The sequence below is a fragment of the Oryza brachyantha genome, chromosome 1 (assembly GCF_000231095.2).
Source record: "Oryza brachyantha chromosome 1, ObraRS2, whole genome shotgun sequence".
Lineage (NCBI taxonomy): Eukaryota > Viridiplantae > Streptophyta > Magnoliopsida > Poales > Poaceae > Oryza > Oryza brachyantha.
Window position 1 is genome coordinate 21,068,087 of NC_023163.2, and position 18,228 is coordinate 21,086,314.

General features: G+C 40.9%; 2 protein-coding genes and 2 non-coding genes across 5 annotated transcripts; 3 read left to right on the forward strand and 1 right to left on the reverse strand.

Annotated features, from left to right (window-relative positions):
• The first annotated feature begins 1,447 nt into the window (after positions 1-1,447).
• Positions 1,448-5,441, forward strand: LOC102709969 (D-glycerate 3-kinase, chloroplastic). Of its 2 annotated transcripts, none has more exons than XM_015832796.2 (12): positions 1,448-1,820; positions 2,431-2,783; positions 3,120-3,199; positions 3,284-3,335; positions 3,439-3,480; positions 3,565-3,643; positions 3,815-3,846; positions 3,926-3,994; positions 4,088-4,162; positions 4,246-4,362; positions 4,446-4,496; positions 5,107-5,441. In XM_015832796.2, exons 1-12 carry the CDS (start codon positions 1,652-1,654, stop codon positions 5,248-5,250), a joined length of 1,263 nt encoding a protein of 420 aa, XP_015688282.2. In that variant the 5' UTR covers positions 1,448-1,651; the 3' UTR covers positions 5,251-5,441. The 2 variants fall into 2 exon arrangements, with proteins under 2 accessions (XP_015688282.2, XP_015688281.1); XM_015832795.2 differs by lacking the exon at positions 1,448-1,820 and adding an exon at positions 2,162-2,320.
• A 118-nt stretch (positions 5,442-5,559) lies between these two features.
• TRNAE-CUC lies at positions 5,560-5,632 on the forward strand. The gene has a single exon. It is a non-coding gene; the product is annotated as a tRNA-Glu (tRNA).
• Positions 5,633-6,126: 494 nt separating this feature from the next.
• On the forward strand, positions 6,127-12,316 carry LOC102710250 (katanin p60 ATPase-containing subunit A1). Its single transcript, XM_006644466.3, has 7 exons — positions 6,127-6,395; positions 8,009-8,474; positions 9,351-9,548; positions 9,895-10,139; positions 10,501-10,659; positions 11,291-11,378; positions 11,801-12,316. Exons 1-7 carry the CDS (start codon positions 6,277-6,279, stop codon positions 12,080-12,082), a joined length of 1,557 nt encoding a protein of 518 aa, XP_006644529.1. The 5' UTR covers positions 6,127-6,276; the 3' UTR covers positions 12,083-12,316.
• Positions 12,317-14,774: 2,458 nt separating this feature from the next.
• Positions 14,775-14,846, reverse strand: TRNAD-GUC. The gene has a single exon. It is a non-coding gene; the product is annotated as a tRNA-Asp (tRNA).
• Positions 14,847-18,228: the final 3,382 nt, after the last annotated feature.

Here is an 18,228-nt window from a genome sequence, read left to right on the forward strand (position 1 = left end):
TGCCTTCTGTTGGGGTTTGTCGTTTTCTTTAGTTATTGGTTGAGATGTACGTTGTTTGTGCGTTTTGCGGCGTTACCGACCATGATTTTTTCATGTAACCCGGGATTAGAATATAATTGGTAATTCTCCTGCCGGTTTTAGTTAAAAATACTACTACCTCCGTTCCAATAAGCATTCGTGGAGTTTCATATCCAATATTTAACCATTCATCTTATTTAAAATATTAATATTTTTTTAAAAAATAGTCACACATAAAGTGTTATTTATACTTTATCATCTAAAAACAATAAAAATACTAATTATATTATTTTTTAAATAAGACGGAAGATAAAAAACATCGAACATAAACAATGCAAAAATGGGGACGGATGAAGTATGTTGTTTTGTTATAATGTTATTTATCTTCATATTTTAATAGATAAATTGAGGTAGTCCTTACCACGCAAGCCGCCAAAACCGCGGTACCGCGCTCCCACGGATCTCGCACGGTAACCGCAAAAACCGTGATGAATTTGAATCCAAAAAATTTGAATTTAAACTCGTGCAGTTTTTGCGGCTTACCGCGCGGTAAGCCATGAAAACCGCGGTAACTACTTGCTGGAACAACACATGAGAACAGCGATTACCGTGGCTTACCGCGCGGTTTTTTAGCCAAAACCGCGGTTACCACGAGAAGACCGCAGATGTGATGTCAAATGCAAAAAAAAACTTTAAAAAATCTAAAAAAATACATGAAAATAAGGAAAATATTTTGTGACTATATTTATGACAATAAGACATGTTATGGAGAAAACAAGAAAATTTCACATGATACTTTCTAAATTCTTGATATTACAATATACAAACATACACTGGCATATCACCCTTCACCAAATAATTCACTCCAATAACAAGTAACGACAACTTTATTTTGATTGCTACATCACAACTATACCTACTACTCATTATTACAAATAAAACTAACATGCACGTATAATTTTTCTCTATATATATTTCATATATGCATCGTTGTATATTTGTATTTCAACATTATGTACCCAAGTGTTTAGTGTAAATTAATAATGACTCAACAAAATATATTCATGACCATCTTTCTATAAAATATTACTTGTAATAGGCTATTTTTTAATTTTGTTTCCTAAAATACTCGTTTATGATTTTTAATTACGCCGGGAATACATTTTTTTATTAATTTCTTTGACAAAACTACACTATGTATCAATATATACAACATATATTTTTTCATTAAATTTTCTCAATTTTTTTAAATTTTTCTTAAATTTAAACCCGGTTACCGCTGTTATCCGAAGCCGTGAGTGCGCGGTTACCGCGGTTAACGCGAACCCGACTCGAAGCCGAAGCCAACCAAAAACTTTGCGCCGGCTGCGTACGTGCGCGGGGCACCTGGGAGGAGGAGGAGGAGGAGGAGGAGAAGAAGAAGAAGGAAGAGGAGTGGGCAAAGCGGCGAACCACGGTTTGACGGCCTCGGCTCTCGCGAGAAAGCGACCGGCGGAGTGCCGCGCTGCAGGAACTGCATCGAGAGGCTCCCTGCACTCCGCGCCCAATCCTGAAAAATCCCCTCCGCCCGCCCACCTCCACCCCACGTCCTCCCCGCAGTCCCGCCCACTGCACGTCGATCCGGGAGAGCGCGATGACGCCGCTCCATGCCGCCCCGCACCATGCCGCCGCCGCCGCGGTCGTCTCCTCGCCCAACTCCGCGCCGCTCCTCCGCGCCAAGCCTTACCATCCCAGGGCGGCGGCGGCGGCGATGGCCTCGGCCTGCTCCCTCACCGTGACCGCCACCACTCCGTCGAGAAAAGGTTAGCGACTCAGGCAGCATAGAAAGAAAAATCATATTATTTTTCCTGCCTGCGTGCGTACGACGAGTAACGACTGCTGCGGCGCACTGTGGCAACCAACGCAACTCTCCTTTGGGCTTTTTGGCTCGTCTTCAGAACTGTTTCGTGCTGCGCTGGCCTGTGAGAGCTGTGGAGTTAGCACGCCTGCTGTTTCGTAACTTCGTTTGTTTTCTGTTGTTTATTGCCTCGAGGTTTGGCTTTTTCCGTGCTCGCGTCGTAGCCGGCTGAAGAAAGCGGATAAGAACGCTTGTGCCATGGTGTTTTGCAAACGTATACCTTGGATGCGTATGACTCGACGAACCATTTCTTTACCAACTTTCGTAGCGCGAGCATTTTTTTGATGATCCATATAAAACTCTTGCACATCCGTCTTTCTCTGTGGTCAAGACCCCTTCAAAGATTTGGCCCTTTTGCTAGTTATTTCATCGTCGATTTCGTTAGGTGTTGCAACTGCATGGATGGTAATCTTTGTTCGACGCTAGGATCAAGAAAGGCGGCAGCAGCACCGCCGCCCAAATCACGGTTCCTTTCGCCATTTCCACTGACCACCTTGTTTGATTCTTTGCGCCAGCTTTCCTGTCATGCCCGGATCACGGCCAGGCGGGGGTGGCGCCGCCGCGCTCCGCCCCGGCGTCGCCCCCGGCGCTCATCTCCTCCGTCCAGGACCTGTACGACTTCATCTGCAGCGGCCCGCTCGTGGAGAGGATCGGCTACACCAAGGAGAAGATCGCCGAGTCCATCGACCGGTGGCTGCGCTGCGGGGTGCAGGTGGCGCGGCTGTTCCGCCTTAACGAGCTCCACCTGTCGGAGTCGGAGAAGGCCAGGATATACCACTTCTACATCCCCGTCTTCCTCTGGTGCGAGGACCAGGTCACGGAGCACAGGTCGAAGTACAACGAGGGGGACGAGATCCCGCCATTAGTGGTATGCACATGAAACTTTTTTTTTTTCTCATAGTCGTTCATAGAAGAAGCCGATGAATCTGACATGTAGCTTTGCCCACTAGTGCCAATAGCATCCAAACCTCTCATGGCATGTTCCACCAGGTGGACATAGAACATATTCTTCTGCTTTATGCTTATATATCACGAAATTATTTCACCATGAAGCATCTATGCTTTGATCAATAATCGCAAAAGACAAATCTTGTGGTTGATGGGCCACGGATTGAAGTTATGACAAAAAAGGGGATAATTTTACCAAACATTTTATCTATTTTTAGTTCACATTTCGTAAATGGATCGTCTTTGCGATGTGTAGATTGGGGTCAGCGCTCCCCAAGGCAGTGGGAAGACAACTCTTGTTTTCGCGCTTGATTATCTTTTTCGGTTTTCTGGTAGGTGAGTTCTTCTTGTCATACTAGTCTCATTATGTTTTGTTTACCTGTATCAATGGAATTTAAGAGAAACTTTTCTGTGCCTCAGTAAATCTGCCACATTATCTATTGATGACTTCTATTTGACAGCAGCAGACCAGGTATGGTCTTCAAACATAGTGCAACTATCAGTTCCATTGTATTACAATGTACATTATTTCTAGTACTGGACAAATTATTGAAAGTTTTAAAGAATATGTCCAGGCTAAATTGAGGGAAAGTAATCCTGGAAATGCTCTTCTCGAGGTAAAACAACACCCCCAGTCCATCACATACTATTCTATTTCAAGTATTGTACAACGGACTGAGTAAATGATCAAAACTTTCCAGTTTCGTGGAAATGCTGGAAGCCATGATCTCCCGTTCTCTGTTGAAACACTCGAATCCCTGACTAAACTAACTAAAGAAGGTACTTGTTTTGAATAAGTATACATCTGTATCATCTCCAAACCAATTCATTTTCGGTTTGAACATCCACGCATATAAATGCACTCTTTTATTTTTGGGGAAATTATTTTAAATTACATGAATCCTAGATTCTACAAAAAATAGTCTATCACTGAAGTTACAATATGTTTAGGTATGAAGATGAAGGTTCCACGGTATGACAAGGTAAAAGGTTGAAGTTATCCTCATCTAACTGATGTTTATAATTGAGCAGCTGCATGATACATGTCACATGTCCATGTAGTCTGCTTTTGGCGGAAGAGGTGATCGGGCTGATCCTTCAACATGGCCAGAGGTTGAAGGGCCCATAGAGGTAATTCATGTTTAGCTTTAGGGCATTTTGAGATGAGGAATACGGACTACACAATTTTTCAACTTCTTTTTGTGTGTCTGTCTTTCTGCCTAGGTGGTTCTTTTTGAAGGATGGATGCTTGGATTTAAACCTCTTCCAAATGAAGTTGTGAAAGCAGTGGACCCTCAGGCGGGTTTCTGATACTATCACATTGCCCGATTTGTTTGTTTTTTTTAACTTGAATATGACTTGCCTTTTTTTTTCATCTTCAGCTTGAGGTGGTTAATAAGAACCTTCAGGCATATTACGATGCATGGGACAGGTTCATTGGGTCTTGGATGGTCATAAAAATAAAGGAACCTAGCTGCGTATACCAGTGGAGACTGCAGGTCATTGCCAGATTTATCCGACTAAGTGTCAGAAAATGCACAACAATGAATTGGCAATTTTCTAATGTTCTTTGGATTTGCAGGCAGAGATAGCTATGAGAGCAGATGGGAAGCCAGGAATGTCTGATGAGGAGGTTTGTTTCTCACATAGCCATGCGTTCATCATAACTTCCTATTGGCTTCCTTGACTTACTAGTTAGATAATTGGCCAATGCCTTACTGTTACTGCTTGTCCAGTAAACTAATAGAGGCCGGGTCGTGGCTGTGTACACCTGTTTTGTATGTAGAGGCCGGGTTTTGATTCTTTTTTTTTAAAGAAAAAAAGTAAAGTAGTAAATTCGAATACTAGCGAGACAAATTGTCATCAAATAGGAATATCTCCCCCTGAATTCAGTTGTCAGTTGTGGCCAAACTGGAAAGGTACGCCACTCACATCAGTATAGTTGAGTTTAAAAAGAACTGTTAATGTAGCATACTGGTATTCGGTGTTGATAATTGAAAGAAAGCGGAGAGTTCCCATGACTGGGAAAGAAGGTTCATCCCTTCAACTGAAAGTTGAGCAAGAAGATCTGTTACTAATATTGGATTCGCTGGTGTATTCTTCGGCATAACATTTTCATGCCATTCACTTGTTTTTTTCTCCTCCTCAACGTTATATATGCATCTATCCACTTACTACTATTTTGGATGCTCTTCCTAATGCTTTTGATCAGCTAGGTAACATGCATCTGGTAATTCTTGCAGGTTATGGATTTTGTATCACGCTACCTACCAGCATACCACGCATATTTGCCGACGCTATACAAAGAGGGACCAAACGGCTCGAACCCGGAGCACCTGCTGGTCATTGACATAGACGAACAGAGGAATCCCATGTGGGGTAGATGAGTCCTGAATGTAAAAAATGCTGAGATGGATTCTCTGACCCGTAGTGGAGTTTGGGGTCTCTGATCTTTCTGAGACCACATGTTCCGACCAAGCGCCACTAGACCCTTCGTTTTTATGGTTCGAACAAGTGTTAAACGTGTAAATTTGATGTATACGAAATCTCTCTGTCTATTCATAAGGAAATCGGAATCGCGTTTTTCTCCTGTTGCCCAATTCATATTTCTGAACTGCGTCCGTGATGTGTTTGCTTCATTTTGCATTTTGATGTTGGCAAAGAATATAGCTAAAATAACGACTCACTCAAACAGATCCGTTGTAGTCTAGCTGGTTAGGATACTCGGCTCTCACCCGAGAGACCCGGGTTCGAGTCCCGGCAACGGAATTCTTTTTTGTTCAGGTTAACTTTAGTGGATAACTTATTATTCTCTCATCATTTTTGTTCAGGTTAAGCTGTCCACTGAGATTTTTTTTTAGTCTAAAGTATTTTCTTCTTGATTTGTACCAGGAATATCTAAGTGAATGGTGCAGGTTTTGCTTATGTTCACTTGAGGTTGGTTGATTTATCGATATTGATGTTGGAACGTAACAAAATAACCCGACTTCAACGATCAGTTTCACGCTACCCTCCAGAAAACGTCCCGACTTCAGCCGTTGAAACTTGAAAACCACACATTATTCACAGCTCCACACGACTATCCACACACGCGCGATCTCTCGCAATGGCACAGCCGGTGGGCCCACGAATGACAAGTGGGCCCAGTGACACTGACAATGGCTGCTCGAGTGTCCGTGTCATCGTCGCGGGCCTGAGAGAGAAAGGAGGAGGACGACACGTCGGTGCGGTGACTCCAGCCCCATCGAGCAGCGCCTCATCTTTTCGCCCAAAAAAATTTCGAATCAGGTGAAGCCACCGCACCGCATCCGCTGTTCGCACGGCGGCTCTCCCCTCTCACGTCGCCTTGCCCCCCGTCGCGCCTCGCCGGAACCCTACACCCCACTCCCCGGATCGAGGCGGCGGCGGCGGAGATGGTGAGCGCGCTCGCGGGGCTGCAGGACCACCTCAAGCTCGCGCGGGACTACGCGCTCGAGGGCCTCTACGACACCTCCATCATCTTCTTCGACGGCGCCATCGCCCAGATCAACAAGTGAGCTCGCTCCCCTGGCATTCGCCACCGGCCCGCGTGAAGCCGGGCATCCCTGCTACCCTTCTCCCCCATCTCTCGATTCAGTCGCGGTTAGGCGTGTGCGGTGATCCCGAATTTGGAACGATTCATGGCGTCCGGCCCCCCGTGCGGATCTGTGCGTTTGGTCGCACAGCTATAGATTTATGCGTGGCTGAGCCATTTGACTGCCGCGGGTTAGTGGATTATAGTCAAAATGTGCTTCGTGGAAAGAATTGGTGTTGGCTAGTTCGTTCTCCATGTGCTCCTCCGTGCCAAAATATAATCATTTCTGCGATTTGAATATTGTACCGAAATGGGGTTGTTTTGATGGGGCTAAACTTTTTAGCCCCATGTCACATCGAATGTTTGGACACTAATTTGAAGTATTAAACATAGACTAATAAAAAAATTAATTTCATAAATGAGAGCTAATCCGCGAGACGAATTTTTTGAGCCTAATTAATCTATAATTAGCAAATGTTTACTGTAGCATCACATAGGCTAATTATGGATTAATTAGCCTCATTAGATTCGTGTCGTGAATTAGTCCAAGATTATGGATGAGTTTTATTAATAATCTAAGTTTACTATTCTTAATAAGTATCCAAACATCCGATGTGACTAGGGGCTAAAGTTTAGCCCCTAGAAACAAACACCCCCTAAATATTTTTGGCACTATTCACATTACTGCGTGTTCTATCAATCGCTTCACATTCGAAATTCCATATTATCCTCCCCTACCTCCCAATCTCATCCATTTCTCATTTATTAAGGAGCACCTAGTCTTTTTTCCAACTTTAATCTGTGCTAAACAAACTAGAAATACTTATATTTTGGGACAAACCTAGTATGGCTTAGGTGAAACTGAGTAGTTTAACTGAAGTTGGTACATTTTATGATTTTGATGTATAAGTGCCCAAAGTGACGCAGTAAACTGGGGTTTATGATTGAGTGCTAGAGATCAATCAAGCAATGTTATCTAATAACGTTGAAACTATGGTTTATGGTTGGGTGCTAAAGATCAATCAGGCAATGTTATGTGATACCGGTTAAATTAGGTGCGTTGGGTTTGAATCATCTTTGGACATTTTGGTAGAAACTGCACCTTTGTTTCTTCAGAACATCAACAATACTAGAAGGCTCCAGAAGTTGACGTCCACTGTTCTATCTTTTGACCAACTTAATTTCCTTGATCGAACAGCCCATTTTATTTGAAAACATGCATCCCATGATCCATAATTTTCTGATGATGTGGCTCAATGACGTTGCAGGAAACCCTAGTGATTTCACCACTTCAGATTTGCATCATTGAACCTATTGAACATCGATGCTTTATTTATTAGCTGATTTGGAGAGAACAAGTATTGTTTTCACTAGAACAGCATGTGCTTGCATCAGAATTCATCCATTGATATTTTTTTTAATAAAAAAGCTGTGCTAAAAATGATATTCACATGTTTTTTTTCATTTAATGGTTACATAAATGTTTGAAGATACAATGCTGAATATGACAACTTTTGAACATAACTTAAAAGATTTATAAATGCATTTCTCTCGTTGGTCCATGTTATGATAGACAAGACTTGATTGTGCAGGCATCTAACTACATTGGATGATGCTCTGGTTCGCACAAAATGGATGAACTGTAAGAAAGCTATATGTGATGAAGTAGAAATCGTGAAACAGCTGGATGCTCAATTAAAGGCCTTTAAAGAAGCTCCTGGGGCAAAGCGGTCCTCATCACCTCCTATTCGCTCTAATAAATCCTTTGTTTTCCAACCATTGGATGAATATCCAACATCATCACCAGCTCCCTTTGATGATCCTGATGTCTGGGCGCCACCAAGAGATACACCAAATCGAAGGACAGCACGAGGTCAATCTAGTGCAAGAAAATCCTCCCAAGATGGAGCTTGGGCACGGGGTCCATCAAAGGCTGGAACACCTAGTCGTGGTGCAAAACCTAATGGAAGTAAAGGGAACTCTATGGCAGGATCATCAACTGCCTCTAACACTGGTGGGAGGAAAGGGAAGTCAAGTTCAAGCAAGGCTGATTCAGCGGTAATTTCTGTCGAGCACTGGTTCTTCTCAAATGAGCAAATATGCTGCGTTTCTGTTCTTAGTTTCCTCTGTAAATGCATTGCCATAGGCAAAACACAACTTCAGTGTATTTTTACTGCTTGTTTTTCTTTTGAAATCAGCACCTATTATCTGCCTAATGCAAACCTATAAATTCACATCATCTATGTGTTTATATCGCAGAATATGAATGTAATATTAGTTTGAACATACCCTCTTAGTTATACAAAGTTAACAATTTTTATGGAATGCAATCACTTGATGCAACTTAGTCCAACTTATCTTTCTTTGTTCATAGCACCTACCGTTGCATTGTGATTTTGAGTCGTCCCTTTTCCCATGCCAGAGATTTTCTCTTTTAACTTCAATGTAGGAACATTACCATGATCATCTATCCTTGGTTCCTGCTGTGCTATTGTATTCGTTTTGCATAGGCACAAATATGATGATGTACTATATGTTGGCATTTTCTTGAAATTAGCCTTGTACTGAAGTGGGAGAACCTAGAGCCTCTATCCATTTATTCTCCAAACAAGATCATTGAAAGCTTCATTTACATACTACTAGCATATTACCCATGCGTTGCAACGGGATCTTATTAAAAATATCATTAATATATTATTAAAGTAGAGTTAATAAAGTGGTTTGGTATATATGTCTAAGTTATTTTTTCTTTTAAAAAGTAGGAGAGGGTTGGTGCCTTGGTGGTGGGGTAGGTGGCAGATTCACCACCACCACCACTACTCCCTTTTAATTTCCTATCTCATTCCTCTACTAGATGATAGGTTCTGCATATGTTCTTCTATATGGTGTTCAAGTTTCTTAAAAACCATGTATTTTCTGATTATTTACTTACAGAGTAGCGATGCTGAAGAAGGCAAGTCCAAGAAGGCGCAATATGAAGGACCAGATATGGACCTGGCTGCCATGCTTGAAAGGGATGTTCTGGATTCTACCCCAGGTGTTAAATGGGATGATGTTGCAGGACTTAGTGAGGCCAAAAGACTCCTTGAGGAAGCAGTTGTACTTCCTCTGTGGATGCCTGAATATTTCCAGGTAATGATTTTTACTATGCTATTCTACCGGGCTCTGCAACCTTGCCTTCGTCTTATTCTTGATGCTAGTAAATGTTATGGCTATGGACATTAGTGCATGATCTGTCATTTCATGTGCTTGTTGCTGCCTTTAATTGGTAGCTTGAAAGTTAGCTGTATTTGCATGCATAGTGAACATTTTACTATGGCTACTTCAAAATGTGCCATTCAAATCGCCTTACCCTCAATTATGGCTTCAGGTTTTGATCGCATTCAGTTCAGTCTTTTCTTCTCACATGTGACCTTGTTATTCAGTTTAAAGTTGTTTTGATCCTCATCCTATCCATATACATTCTGTTTCTGACCAGGGTATTCGCCGACCTTGGAAAGGGGTTCTAATGTTTGGTCCACCTGGTACTGGAAAGACTCTTCTAGCTAAGGCAGTAGCTACAGAATGTGGCACAACATTCTTCAATGTTTCTTCGGCAACTCTGGCTTCTAAATGGAGGGGAGAGAGTGAGCGCATGGTCCGCTGTTTATTTGATCTTGCAAGGTTCTATGCCCCAAGTACAATCTTCATTGATGAAATTGACTCCCTCTGCACATCTCGAGGGTATGTGAATGCTATCCGTCCATGCATGTTCATCTTGATTAATGTCTCCAAAGACAATCAAAGTTTTCTCAATACTTTGTAGCATAATCATGAATGCAATGTTTTGCCCAGTATATAGGATAGTGTGTGTGTGTGTGTGTGTGTGTTTATATTTTGCTTGCAAGAGAAGCAACATATTTGTGTTTCTGTTACAATTTTTCTGGAAGACAATGCTCACCAGGAAAATAAAGTAGATACTTTCTTACCTGCATTTCTCAAAGCTGTGATCATCATAGAAAAAGTACCATGTCAATCCCTTAGAAAATACTATAACCAGATGTATGAATTAATGTATTTACTAAGTTTTTTATCCAATGTCCAGAGCTTCTGGTGAGCATGAATCATCAAGGAGGGTGAAGTCTGAACTTCTAGTTCAAATAGATGGTGTAAATAATAGTTCTACCACTGAAGATGGTCAACCGAAAATAGTTATGGTTCTGGCAGCTACCAACTTTCCATGGGATATTGATGAAGCACTGAGGTTGGCAAATCCTTTCCACTCATATTTGCTTTCATAATCTATTGAGTCTGCTAAATATTTGGAAATTCACAATATAAGTTACAAATTCAATTGTATTTATTGTTTGTTTGAGGTGCTACTATTGGAATTAGATTATTGATTTCCTCATATTTTCTGTAAATAACTGTGGTTTGTGTGCTGGTTAATTTTCAGTTTTTTTACACCACTCTTGTGGGTTAAGAGCATAGAATATTTGAGCTTACGAACAGGCCTCAAAAGCCTTGTGCCAAACGTGCAATCCGGGAAGGAACATATATTTTCGTCTGTTCTAAGTTAACAAAGCATGCGAGTGTTATCACTTGTTTGAGTGACTAAGTGTTTATATCTGAAATTAGGTTCAAACTCTATACTTTTACCATTTTCATTAATCACAAGAGCTTAAGCCAATTAGTACACCTTTTGGGGGTGGAGACGTGGAGTAATTCCTAATTAGTCAATAGCACTTAAACTGATTGGTACTATCAGAAGTAGCATCCAAAGTATCTGTTATTGCACTTGCTAAATGTAACTACTGTTACCACATAGTTTTCACTAGTCATGTTCCAAATGGTGTCCACATATGGCCTCTAACTCTGACATTCTTAATTCTCAGACGGAGGCTGGAGAAGCGTATTTATATTCCACTTCCAAATTTTGAAAGCAGAAAGGCACTCATCAACATTAATCTTAAAACTGTTGAGGTATGATATTGCTTATCTTTTCCTGTGTTGCAATTTCATCCTAGTACCTTTTTGTTTATTCCTTCTGCGAGTTTATGATTGCTGCTTTAATCAAGCAGTGCAGTTCCCGGACATACCATCACCTCTGCACAGCATAGACAGTTATGCCTCTATGAGTTGTTTTTGCTATGCATGCTGTGTACATGCCTCACGAAATTAAATGACACTTTTTGACCGTAAGCTTCATGCCTGCATTATATCATGTATTATGGCCTTCCTTGAGCCCCTGAAGTTTGTTCTTGAACTATCAAAGTTTTCTACTTAGAATTCTGCCTTGTATTGTATGTGAAGATGACTAGATATTGTTCACTACTTTCTCAACTTGGATGAAAAGTGTTGTGCATGCCTTCTGTTGTTTGTTAAGGCCTCTTTTATATCGACAGGTTGCTACTGATGTTGACATAGATGAAGTTGCACGGAGGACAGAAGGCTATAGTGGTGACGACCTTACAAATGTTTGCCGTGATGCTTCTATGAATGGTATGAGACGAAAAATTGCAGGCAAGACCCGTGATGAGATTAAGAATATGTCAAAAGATGAGATCTCAAAAGACCCAGTGGCTATGTGTGACTTTGAGGAAGCTCTGGCCAAGGTTCAGAAGAGTGTATCACCCGCTGATATAGAAAAACACGAAAAGTGGATGGCGGAGTTTGGGTCTGCTTGAACTCTTCGTTCGGTTCCTATTCAAAGCTGGTGCTCCTTGGTTGTTTGTGTTCGCTAGTATTTCATTCATTTGTACGCTGTTACGTTGTTTCAACGGCCTTAATGTTGATCAGTTGTATCAGGGGCCCCTGCGCCGGTGTTGTATCATAGAGACAAACCAGACGGCAAACCGGCATCCTCATCTTTTCGTGGTTGTTTGTGCTCATAAGCCAAAATAGAATTTTTAATTTTGATTTTGGAGTTGATTTTGAGTTTTTTATTGAAATTTATTTTTCAGTTATAACTTTTAACTTTTAGACTTTTAGATCGATAAGAATACATATATAAAATTTTTATTTATAAATTATTTTTATTTATAAGTATACTATTTTAACAATCACCTCACCCCTAGGAAGTGAGAGGACTTTTGGCCAAGGAATTGATTTAGAGCCTGTTTGAGGAGTTTTAGATTCTGAAAAGCAGCTGCTTGGCAGTTAGCTTCTGGATTTTTAGTTTATTTTTCAGAATCTATAATTACATATTCTCATAAGCTGTGGACCGTTTAAGCAGCTTCTGGGTGAAGCAGCTTTTAAAATAGTTACAGATAGGGAAAGCTCCTCAGACATGCGCTTGGGTTGAGTGTCACATGGCATTACCAAAACCGCGGTTGCCCCGCTCTGTAACCATGTTGAACAGATGATATCAGACTTTCATGTTTCGCGCGGGCAGTTGCTACTGCTCGTTTGAACAGTATGTTTCTTTACTCATTCCATCTGCTTTACGGCAGCTACGAAGGGAGTGATTTTAAACCTCGATAGGACGTCCTCTCATCTATTATATGTTATTTAAATAATTATAAAAAAGCTTTAAAAAGTTTATAAAGATAGATTAATATGAGATATATTATTATATAAATATGCAAGTTTAAATATGACTTCTACGTTTCATAACAAATATGAGTGTGAGTATACGTATGCTATTTATAGTTCAATTTGTTATTTTTGTTATGAATTGTAGAAGCCATATTTGAACTTGCATGTATTCATATATCTTTACAAAGTTTTTGAAATTTTTTAATAACTATTTAAATAGCATACATTAGACGAGGAGACATTGGCTTAGAATACTTTATCATCACTGAAGGGGTTCTCAACATAGTCCCTCCATCCTAAAATAAATCAATCTTCTATTTTTTTACATATAATATTTGACTCTTCGTCTTATTTAAAAAATTTACGATTAATAGTTTTATTTTTATTAGATAATAAATCATAAATAGTACTTTAAGTGTGGCTATTTTTTAAAAATTTCTTAAAATTTTTTCAAATAAGACGGATGATCAAACGCTGGATACGAAAATCAAAGAATTGGTTTTTTCGTGGGAATATATGAAAAGCGCCCAACAGGGGTAGCCTGATTAAGCAGGTGTCTGACGATCTCAGGTCTGAAGATGGAAGACCCGATGCCGTGGCTTTTTTCCCATCTGGTGCCATGACCAGAAAACCTACTTGTCCTACACGCCATCGGAGTGCCTGCTGCAGCTGCCAGTCGTGGACTTGACTTTCTTTTATGTGTGACGTCTCATGGGACTATGCAGCAATAGCTTCTGAAGATCTGAAGCACACTGTATGTATTTGTTAAAAAATAGAACTCTTTGCAGAAATGTGTGCAGTTGCCTCCTCTCCTTTCTTCATACTCTGTATTCAGCCGGCAGTATGAACATCATGCTCACGTCCGATGAAGGTTTGGCCACTTCTTACTTCATTCTCCACTCTTTCCTAATCTTCCTAGATCGTTGCATGGCCGATTCCTAGCTTTCTTTTTCCTGCATCTTTCAGTTCCTCAATCGTTGCATCCTTCTTTTCTGATTCTCTGTATAAAAAAAAAACACTAGGGCACCACTGAAGCTTCGGCTGTTTCTTTTCATCATCCAGAAATTCCTCCTCGTCTTCAAAAAAGTCTTGATGTATCGGCCTAAGCCTTTCATGAACTGACAGCTTCCTCCCTGGCTGATACCTTCTGTCATTGCTGAGCGGATACTTTGGTGTGCTCCTTGATCAGCTACTCCCCTCATGTCTGCCAAGATTACATTCAGGACAATCTTCTATGAATGGAAGGCACATATCTTGGTCCTAGCAGAATTGGAAAAAGGGACAGTCCCAGTGTTTATTGTACCAAGACGGGTCGTCACACTTGCTAATGACAGATTAATTAGACTCAAAAGATTCGTCTCGTGGTTTCTAGACGGAATCTAAAATTTATTTTTCCATTCGTGTCCAAAACCACCTTCCGACATCTGGTCAAACGTTCGATGTAACTTCTATAGCAAAAATTTTTGCCAACTAAACAACCCCTTCATCTCCCAGTCCTATCGATCCTGGTACTTCCTGATGATGTCCGATGATGTGATTCTGGTTCTGTCGTGGTATGGAAGTTGCCTCCTCCTCTCATCGAACCTCTCCCTGGGTCGATCGGCTGATATATACCATGTTTGCTGGGAAAGGGGTGACCATCTATTTTAATCTTTATCCAACCTTTCACTACGACCGATTGAATTTGCTGTCTAAAAATCTGGCACATATTAGTATGGTGGGATATAAAATTATGTCACTTATCGAAAGTAAAAAAAAAATCTGTGCTGGTAATGAACCGAAAATGAGAGCCTATTTATCGGAAGAAAAAAAAAATTCCTTGCAGAAAATAAAAAGATTTGTCGCCGTTGCCGGGGATCGAACCCGGGTCACCCGCGTGACAGGCGGGAATACTCACCACTATACTACAACGACCTGGCTGCCACAACCTTAAAGCAAATTTCACACTTGTTTTGTTGCAAGTTCCCGCAATTTTTTCGTCGACACGGCCTACGACCTACCTACGCACAGCGCCGGGATCCCCACGCCACGCGCACCTCCTCTCGGAGATCGACCGGCCCGCGGGCGCAACCACCACCGCGTGCCGCGCATTAACCCAGCTGCGCCGCGCCGGGCAGCCAACAGCGTACAGTAGCGGCACGGGAGAAAGCGCTCGTGAACAGTGCAACGGTCGGAGGCAGGAGACCCGGTATCGATACGTGTACTGTTACACTAGTACTACTGTACTACGTAGAAAGGACACTGGACAGATATATCGACGTACACGCACACATACGTAGTATATACTCTAGTATGTAGTTGCTGTAGCCCGCCCGCCCCGTAGCCTCTCGCTAGCCCACGCGCGCCTGTGCACACTGCCCATGATCCGTCGCATGGATCGTGCATGTCTTGTTGCTGCACCTGCACCCCATCCAGGCCATATCGATCACATTAAATACGGGCCTCCACTCCTCGAGGGATCGACCGACTCTATCAGTCGCCAAAAATACCGTACGTACACGACGAACTCCATATGTGCGATCCTTTTGCTAGTATAGTAGTAGCCTGTACAGCCTTGCTTCAGAGTCTCAGACCGGTGCAGCCTGCGCGTGTACGTGCCGTATGCGTGCGTGTATACTCCTCCATGCTGATACGCAGTTATGCACGCGTACCTTCTTCAATTCTCCTTTTATCGCTCCGGAGTTGGAGCAGATAGAGTAGCTGGAGCAGAGCCTATACGCAGAGCTAGTTTACGATTTGTCTCCCACGGCTAGCCTAGAGTCATTGCCGATCGATCGATCGATCGGCCCCGTCTAGCTCCGGTCGATCGGTAGCTAGAGGCTACCCTATGATCGACTTTGTTCGATAGCCTGGGCTTCGGCTGGTTGCACACAGACACAGTGCCAGAGCCCAGCAGCGTGCAAGAAAGATTGTGCTGTCAGCGATGGCATTGAAATGGTGCCTCACCAACCAATTCTTCAACCGCCCTAAAGACAAATATGACAAAAGCATGGGGGACACCGGATACATAGCTCATCTGCATGAATGCTCAGGCTTTGAATTAGGAGTTCAAACAAGTAGTCCTTGTTCTGACGGATTTTTCATCCGTTCTTAAAAAAAAACTTTAGTTTTAACCTACTTTATACAAAGATACACAAACTAAAATACATTTTACTTTTTTAAAACCTAGTGTATTTGTCTCCTACCTTTTTAAATCTCAACATATTTGTGTCTCATTTTATCAACTTTAATGCAATAACTGTTCAAATATGAATTATGCGTGGAACAAATAATTAAGAGGAGCTAACAATGAAATCTTTTGGGGCCAATAACCTAATACTACCATAAAACACTATATAACCTAGTGCTGATTTAGGACAGGGGATCTGTCCAGATTTGAAGTGGTATGTGGTATCCAATTGTAATACCAAATTGCTATATTTTGGACGGAGAGAGTAGTCAATACTGTGTGAATGCCTGCTTAGGGTTTGGCTCTAAGTGCGCATGAAAACAATCAAACAAATAGAATGCAACTGGTTTAGGGTGGGATTCTAGACAGGGTGAGACTATAAGTTGACCCCATTTATTCACCGAATGATGTTTTTTCTACGCACTTTCAAACTTATACTCCCTCCGTTTCATAATATAATATGTTTAACTTTTTTGTTACAATATTTGATCATTTGTCTTATTCAAAAAATTATAAAAATATTATTTATTTTGCTTGTGACTTACTTTATTATTAAAAGAGCTTTAAGCATGGCTTATTATTTTTTATATTTATATTAAATTTCTAAATAAAACGAATGATCAAACATTAAAAAAAGTCAATCATCTTACGTTATGAGACAGAGGTAGTAATATTTATGAGGATAAAAATCATTGTCCTCTCGGCCCCTTCCCTTCTGTCTCTAGCAACTTCCGGATCGGTGGCAATAGAATAGGAGGTCAAACTCCCCCACCAGTAGTCTCACGTTTAAGTTCAATTGGGTATCTTTCACGTTCGGGTTTTCCCGTTCATATAGGTCGAGGGGTTCACCGAAACCATATGAATCGCTGGCATGTCAAGTCGTTTGCACATCAAACAAGGCCTTTAGATATAATCAGCATGGCGACACCGTTGCTCACTTGCTCCCTAAGATTTTATCATATATTGCTATATGGTTTCATTTGGAAGATTTCTTCCGTAGTTCAATTTTTTTTACCCTTCCGAGAGGATGGTTTTTAGTTGGTTCAGTATACTTTATCCTAGAAGACGTACGGTACGTCAGGGAATACCATTCCCTAGTTTATTTACAAGGTTTCTAATTCAAAATAATACCTCGAGTCTTTAAAAAAAGGAGGTAGCTGTATTATTGTGCACACCTTTCCCCCACTAGAGCATAATTGGCATTCTGTACATTAACAAACACATATTGTCTTAGTCTCAAAATGTATACATTTATAGGATTCGAATTATAATATATAGTTATTTCTATATCAATTCCAAAAATATCTACCACTCTAATAATTTTAGAGCCAATCAGATACTTAAAAGAGAACCTAATTAATTCAAAATTCAAAAAATAACCACACTGAAGTGAGTAAAATAGCTTATTTTATATCTCCTTATCTATACTACTTTAAATGTCTCTGGTGGTGGATGGTGTCAATAAATCTGCCATCATATTGTTTTTTATAACTTTTTTTTTATAATTAGTCCCTGCTTTTTTTCTGATATTATAGAATAATTTAGATTTGGTTCAAACATGTGATATTAGCATAGTTGATAAAAAAATCTATGATATTTTATAACATATTTTTATAGCAAAGCATGTATATTTTGCTAGTCTCTACTAAACAAACAATCTAGAAGTGGTTATATTTTGAAACAGACAGTGCTGCCATTTTAGTTTAACATTGGGAGAATATATAGATCGAATAAGACAGAGCTGGCAGCTGAGCTAAAATTTACCCACGCATGTGCAATGTACACACCCTATAGTACCCGGCCGGGAATCCGGATCTTGGTGGCAGGGAAGTCGCCCAACATTGTTCGGTTCCTCCCAGGCAATGCATTGCAATAAAACCGATTAGAGCCGCGTTCGTTCGAAACGTTGATAAGATAATTTAGCCCGCGCGAAAAAATAGTAATAGATTAGTATATAATTAATTATTTAAAAAATATATAATAGATTAATATGATTTTTTAAAACAATTTTTCTATAAAAATTTTTTGCAAAAATTACACTGTTTAGCAGTTCGGAAAGCGTGCGCGCGAAAAACGAGAGAGATAAGTTATCTAACATTGAGGCCGAACGCAGCCTAGGTAGGACGA

Excerpts from the sequence above, each read along its gene's own strand:
- LOC102709969 (XM_015832796.2), top strand. The coding sequence starts at position 1,652 with ATGACGCCGCTCCATGCCGCCCCGCACCATGCCGCCGCCGCCGCGGTC. Across the intron at positions 3,336-3,438 it reads ATTTGACAGCAGCAGACCAG|GCTAAATTGAGGGAAAGTAA; the intron begins GTATGGTCTTCA and ends GAATATGTCCAG. Across the intron at positions 4,363-4,445 it reads TATACCAGTGGAGACTGCAG|GCAGAGATAGCTATGAGAGC; the intron begins GTCATTGCCAGA and ends TTGGATTTGCAG.
- LOC102710250 (XM_006644466.3), top strand. The coding sequence starts at position 6,277 with ATGGTGAGCGCGCTCGCGGGGCTGCAGGACCACCTCAAGCTCGCGCGG. Across the intron at positions 10,140-10,500 it reads TCCCTCTGCACATCTCGAGG|AGCTTCTGGTGAGCATGAAT; the intron begins GTATGTGAATGC and ends TCCAATGTCCAG. Across the intron at positions 11,379-11,800 it reads TTAATCTTAAAACTGTTGAG|GTTGCTACTGATGTTGACAT; the intron begins GTATGATATTGC and ends TTATATCGACAG.